The sequence below is a fragment of the Condylostylus longicornis genome, unplaced genomic scaffold, assembly GCF_029603195.1.
Source record: "Condylostylus longicornis isolate FDR11 unplaced genomic scaffold, ASM2960319v2 ptg000157l, whole genome shotgun sequence".
Lineage (NCBI taxonomy): Eukaryota > Metazoa > Arthropoda > Insecta > Diptera > Dolichopodidae > Condylostylus > Condylostylus longicornis.
Genome location: NW_026578125.1, coordinates 624,580 through 631,712, shown reverse-complemented (window position 1 = coordinate 631,712; position 7,133 = coordinate 624,580). Strand labels below are relative to the sequence as shown.

The window sequence follows — 7,133 nt, the reverse complement described above, 5'->3', positions numbered from 1 at the left end:
TTAAGCCAGGATTGTTGGAAACCTTTTCATGCTCCAATTGAATATCTTCTTTATCAAAAAATCTTTAACATAGTTTTCTTTTTCGTTATTAGTGACACATTTAGATGGCCAGCCTGAAACTTCTTGTTTAATTTTAATAAATTTGTTCATCATATTTGTAAATAAGCCCTGTGTATCCATGTTTTTATCATATTTTGTAGTTTGGTATTCCCAAACTTCATAAATTTCTAACATTTTATCTTCTTCTTCTTCTTCGTCTGCAATCCACTGCTGGATGTTACGCGCTCACTTGGCTAATTTTGAATATTTGATATGATGTTTCGTAATTCATCTCTGTCTCTTGCCGTGTGGACCAATTCACCAATTGCTCTTATGCCGGTCCAATCCCTGATGTTTCTAAGCCACGACATTTGTTTTCTCCCAATGCCTCTTCTACCTTCTATTTTACCTTCGACGATCAATTGCAGCAATTCATATTTTCGATTACGCATTATATGGCCAAAATAGCCAATTTTTCTACGCTTTATGATTAGAAGTAGTTCTCTGTTTTGCTGTATTCTATTGAGAACTTCTTGGTTCGTTACTCTATCTAGATATGATATCTTTAAGATACGCCTGTAGCACCACATTTCAAAAGCTTCTAATCTATTCAAAGCAGCCATTTTTAGAGTCCACGTTTCTATACCATATGTAAGCACTGACCAAACATAACATCTTAAATAACGCAATCGGAGTTTGATGTTAATATCACGGTTACAGAGTACATTTCTATATTTAAAAAATGAACTCCTTGCCATTTCAATCCTGCATTTTACTTCCTTATCGGAAGTCCAGCTCTCATCAAGCCAACAACCCAGATATTTGTAACTGGATATTCTTTCAATGGGCCTGCTGTTAATCAAAATGGCAGCGTTATTGTATGTGTTACCTTTTCTGCTAACTATCATAAGTTTTGTTTTGTCGATGTTAATACTTAAACCTGACATGTTGCTATACTCATTGACTTTGTCAACTAGATATTGAAGGTCATTAAGGTTGTCAGCTATTAAGGTTGTATCGTCAGCGTATCGAATGTTATTGATATAGGATCCATTTACTTTAATGCCTATGTCGACTTCATTAATCGCCTCTTTAAAAATATTTTCTGAATACAGATTGAACAACAGTGGTGATAGTATACATCCTTGTCGAACACCTCTATTGATTGCTAAATTATCTGCTGTAATGTTGTCTACTCGGATCTCTGCAGTTTGCTTCCAATAAAGGTTTTTGATACATTGTATATCTTTTTCATCAAGGTTCATATTTTCAAGAATGTTCATCAATTTGTCGTGTTGCACTCTATCGAACGCCTTTTCATAGTCAATAAAGCATATAAAAACGTCTTTTTGCACATCTTTACAATTCTGTACTAAATTCTGAATACAAAACAAAGCCTCACGTGTTCCCATTGCTTCTTTGAATCCAAATTGAGAACCTCCCATTTCAGATTCACATTTTTTGTATATTCGACCATGAATTATTTTTAAAAATATTTTTAGAGCATGATTCATTAGGCTGATCAATCTGTACTCGTTGCATCTTTTAGCGTTAGTTTTTTTAGGTAAAGCTATGAATGTAGATTTCAACCAGTCCTCTGGGAAAACCCCACTATCGTAAATGTTGTTGAATATTTTTACGAGAATATTGATGTTATCTTCGTCAATTATCTTTATTATTTCAGCTGGCAATTCATCAGGGCCTACTGCTTTGTTGTCTTTAGATGAGCTAATGGCTTTAAGTATTTCAGCTTTTGTAATTGGTGGGCCAGATAATTGAATCGTTGAATTACGAGTAGAGTTTGATCTTGTATCTGAGAATAACTGATTTATATAATTTTTCCAAGTATTTTTCTTGTCTTCTGGCTCTGTGATGACTTGATCTTGATTATCAATCAACATTGATGGTGCTTTTTTACGGTGGATCCTAGAAGCAAGTTTGATCTTTTTGTGTACCCCAAAATCATCGTGGAGATGTTGCAGTCTTTCAATCTCAGAGCATTCACGATCGAGCCAATCAGCTTTCGCTTTTCTAATTTTAGATCTTATTAAATTATGTAAGCGATTATATTGTATTCGATTGTTGTTTCGGTATCTTCGTCTTTCTTTCATGAGATTTAAGATTTCATCTGTTATCCATTTTTGTTTTGCTTTGAACTTTTTCGTTCCTAGTTTATTTCTTGCAACACTTTTTAATATAGATGTTGTTTGCTGCCAAGAAGGTGTTGCGTTATTAGTTTGCAATGAACGAAGTTGGTCATTTATCTCCTTCGATATGTTACTCCTTACCTCATCAATATTAAGTTTGTCCAGATCTAACTTAAAAGAACGTTGTGATCTGCGAATTGATGCTAGTTTTATTTTAATTTTCGCAAGGAGTAAATTATGATCGGACGGTACATCTGCTCCGGGATAAGTGCTAACTTTACTGACTGATGTGCTAAATCTTTTATTGATCAAAATGAAGTCGATTTGATTTCTAACAATATGCATATCATTGTCTTGAGGAGAGGCCCAAGTATACAGTCGTCTAGGCGGTAGGTGGAACCATGTGTTGGTAACTTTGAATTTGATTTCTTGGCAGAATTGAACCAATCTGTCACCCCTATCGTTTCTAGTTCCAAGACCAAATTTTCTGATGACCTCGTTACTTTCTCCTCTCCCAATTTTTGCATTAAAATCGCCCATTATTATATTGAGTTCGTGTGGTTTTGTGATTTTAAGCAAATCGGTGATTTCTGCATAAAATGCCTCAATTTCTTCTTCACTTGCGTCAGCTGTTGGAGCATAAGCTTGAATAACATTTAGCTTTATTGGTTTCGTATCAAATCTTAAGAGCATTGTTCTGTCAGAGTAAGGTATGAAATCTGATACAGAATTTGAGAAATTTTTTGAAACAATTATTCCTACTCCTTTCCTATGTCGCTTGTCATCGTTACCTGAATAGAATATTTTAGCTCCTTCATTTTGGCATTGACCAGAATTCGGCCAGAAGGTCTCGCTAATTCCAAGTATATCTATTTGCAGTCTTTTCATTTCTTGGATGGTGTTTGCAAGCTTACCAGCTTCAAAGAGACTACGTACATTCCAGGTACCGATCCTTAGATATTGTTTTGCTTTGTTTTGGGTTTTACCTCCGGGGATTCTTAGCACCCTCTTTATGCCGGAGACTGAGGGCCGTGTGTTGTTTGCTATTTCCATGTGAGTTTTCTAGGGATGAATACTTCAGTGGTTTCCCGTTGCCTTCTGAAGAGTTTTTGGTAGTTTTCTTTCTTTTTAATTCAGCCGCCCTTTCAGGGAACAGACGCTGTTTGTAGCCGCCTAATGTAGGACAGACGCTACGTTGAATAACTTCTGAACTCTAAAGTTAAACAGAAGCCGCCAGTTTTGTTTGTTCGCCGACTCACCTACACCACCAGGATTGGTTACCTGATCTTTCGATGAGTTGCTCAGCTTAACAGGAGGGACCTCGTGAAGGTAAAACTTGGCGTTGAATAGTAGAGGCTAGGCTTATATATAGCTGGAACCTATAAGCTGTGATATCGCATACTATCCCGTTTCCCCCCCTAACATTTTATAACCTTTTTGAATAGCTTTTACAACTTCGTCAATTACCAATGTTCCTATTAAAGCTCTTTCCTCATCTGAATGTGGACAACATTCTCAAGGAATTTTTCTTCACTATAACTTCGACATAATGAAAACATTAGCTTGTTGTTTTGTTTTAGTGGGAGAACGGGATGTAGTAAGTTCGTTGGTGGTAAAATTTTACATTTAAGAATTCCGTCCATGTTATTTAGTTTTAGAGTAGAACAAATACTTTCCCCGACATAAATTTGCGGGTGGCCAATAGGAAATTTTCCGTACTTGCAAACCCAAGGATATAACGAGCAAATGTCTATATATTTTATTTTTTCTTCCTCTTTACATTTATAATAGTTGTAGACATTTCCTGTTCGTCCTCCATAAAAAGCATCTCGAGGTTTCAATGGTGCATGTTGCACTAACGGATGATTTTTTAAATAACTTGCTTCTTCTTTACTAATTAATGAATTAAATTCACATTGCCACATTTCAATAACATCGTAACCTAGTTTTCATAATCTTTCAGCTTTTTTAATAGTTCTTTCATACCTCGTGTTCATTGTATCATTTGAATCGTCTTGCAAACTGTTATTTCGGTTATGTGGTATACAAGTAGGGTGTCCATGATAATAACAACTGTAAAATTCAAAAACTTGATTAGTTTTTGAACAAAAACCGTCCACTTTTACACCGTTAACAAATGATTCTTTCTGTTTTGCTGTATGTCTGATGTTTATATTTCTTTTTTCTTCTTCCCATACTAACCATTGAATAGCCACTTTTGATTGATTGTCTGAGTTTCTGTATCCATGTTTAGGAATTAAACTAATTGTGTCCTCTTTTAAAAAATTTCTTCTTAATGCAAGATTGCATGCAGATGCAATTGTTGTTGCTTCTAGAAATGGTTCAACATTACACTGCTTCAAGAACATTTCTCTGAATTTTAAACAAGATTGTGTTAAAATGGTAACGTCATTGACACAGTATTCAATAATTTCTTTTTTAATGTTAAACATTTTATTTTTATTTTCTTCATACCATTTTAAGAAGGTTTCACGCTCATCTACTTTCATGTCGTTTGGATTGTAATATTCTACAGAGGGTAATTGCCCAATATAATTTTCATTTTTCGCTGTGTTAAAAAGATGCGGAAAATACCCTTTCTTCATATTAAATTGTAGATCAAAAGCTTTTGGTAATTTAATAAAGCCATTGGAAAATAATTTAACGAATCTATAAATTTTATATTTCCCAATAACATCATTATTACTTTTGTACCCCTCATTATCAGTTTGCAAGGATGTTTTTTCTAAAATAAAATTCAAAATGAACTGATGATCGAAAGCTTGTCCATTGTGTGCAATTACTATAATATTTTTAAATTTTTTTCTCATTTCCAATATGTAGTTAAGAAAAGTTTCTATAATATTTCCTTTTTCAATTATTTTTCTAATTTTGCAATTTGCGCATAAATATAAAGATACAATATCAATACATTGATCGCACCTTTGCTCAAAAACACATAAAATTGTTTCATGTTGTTTAATGACTGTTTTATTATTTTTTACAAGTTTTTCTTCAAAAATCTTTTCTTGTTTTGTTTCTAAATCATAAAAAATGAACAAAAAATTTTTTAAATTGGGTTGATTTTTATTTGGTTGGATACGAGTATAACATAAATGGTTACTTTCCACGTACTTATTGCATATTTTATAAAAATATTCACCACAAATGTGTTGTCTATCTTTTTTGTAGACCGTTAAACATTTGAAACATTTATGTATTAGTTCTCAAATACTTATTGTAGTTGAACTAGAACTTTTGTGGTTATCAAAACATTCTTGACCATTAAATTTTCTGTTACAATTATTACACATAATGTTTTTCAAATTTTTATCACGTGATTTTTGACAACACGGACATGATCCAGTACATCTATGTCCATTTTTGTTATTATACGCTACATGACAATCTTCACAATAATATATACAACTGAATGCTGCTGTAAGTGACGTTATCATGTTGTAATGGTTTTTGTGAAATAAAAGATTTAATTTTTTCCCTGTTCCTAATCCTTGAAATATTACATCTTTTCCTTTAGTACCATATTTACATACTATTATTTTATAATTAGATATAATCTACAGATTTTTCGACTTGATGAATCGCTACAATTAAAGCTCGAGGCAAGCATAAATTATCTCTGTTTGAAATTGTAATAACTCCTCTACGGTGTTTGCATTCGTCATCAAAATTTGTGTAGTTTAAAGTTTTACCGGTTCCTTGTGGTAATTTAACACATGTTGCTGTTATACAAAATTTATCAAAGCTTAAATCTTCAGAGTTACTCTGAAAAATATTTGATATGATGTTCCACACGTCTTCAAATTTAAGCTCTCTCGCCTCCTGGAATTTCACCCATCTCGGTCCTCTGTATTGAAAACTTTCATCGCAAAATGTCAATCCTATTTGATCTGTGGGGTCAACCCCTTCAAGAATGTATTTCAAAACTTGTTCAATTGCGTTTTTGAACCAATCAATTGGCTCTAGCTGTGATGGTGCTGCTTTAACTTTAAATTTTATTACGCGACCTTGAATATTGAACCGTTTTATGACGGATATGTTTTCACTTTCGATGGTATACGCCTTTAAATTTTTCTCGAAAAGATTGTAGAAATTTTTTTAAAATAAATTTGCGCGCCATGTTTTTATTCGAAAATACGAAAGTATACTGGCTGTAAAGGGTTTCAAATTTATTATATTAGTAATAAAAGCAACTAATTGTTACATTGTAGTAAAATCATATTTCAGTTAATTAAACCTTAGACTTAGAATCCATTAAAAATATTTTGATGACTGCCCCAAAACGGAAAAGGGTGAGTCATCAAAAGGCAGAGCTGAATCAACAACAACAGCAACAGCAACAATATCATCAACAACAACAACCGCGACAACAACAGCAACAGCAAAAATATCATCAACAACAACAACAAGACAGCATCCAAATTTTGGATTGTTTTTCAATTGGGTTTGATGAATCTCAGGCCCAAAAAGAAAAGGAGGATCCAGATATGGATCTCATACGTATTTTTCATACAACAGTCAAGCGGTTGTTAAAAAATACTTAACGGTTCAACAAATGGACCGAAATGAAAACTATGCCTTAAAAGGCATAGAAGAAAAATTGAGTTGAAATACAAAAAAACCGTATTGGGTGTTTGTCACCCAAAATGATTACATTTTCATGCCTGACAATTACGTCAGGATTTTTAAATTAAATAAAAATTACCTTCATTTGGTGAATTCAGGGAAATTCATCATAAAAACAACAGATAATAAAAATTTAAAATTGTCAAAAATATAAATAATTTTAATTATTTAAGTATTTAAGGAATTTAATTTTTTTTGTTTAAAAATGACAAATGAAAATAAAAATAAGTAAAATGAAAGATTTATATTTTATTTCAACTTTCAGGTATTTTTTTTATTTTAGGTTTTTTTAGGTTTTTT

General features: G+C 32.7%; 1 protein-coding gene across 1 annotated transcript; it reads right to left on the bottom strand.

Moving 5' to 3' along the window:
• Positions 1 to 1,624: 1,624 nt before the first annotated feature.
• LOC129616014 (craniofacial development protein 2-like) lies at positions 1,625 to 3,074 on the bottom strand. The gene is made up of 2 exons (XM_055531434.1): positions 1,680 to 3,074; positions 1,625 to 1,636 (listed from the first exon to the last, which is right to left on the bottom strand). The coding sequence occupies exons 1-2, from the start codon at positions 3,072 to 3,074 to the stop codon at positions 1,625 to 1,627; spliced, it is 1,407 nt and encodes a 468-aa protein (XP_055387409.1).
• Positions 3,075 to 7,133: the final 4,059 nt, after the last annotated feature.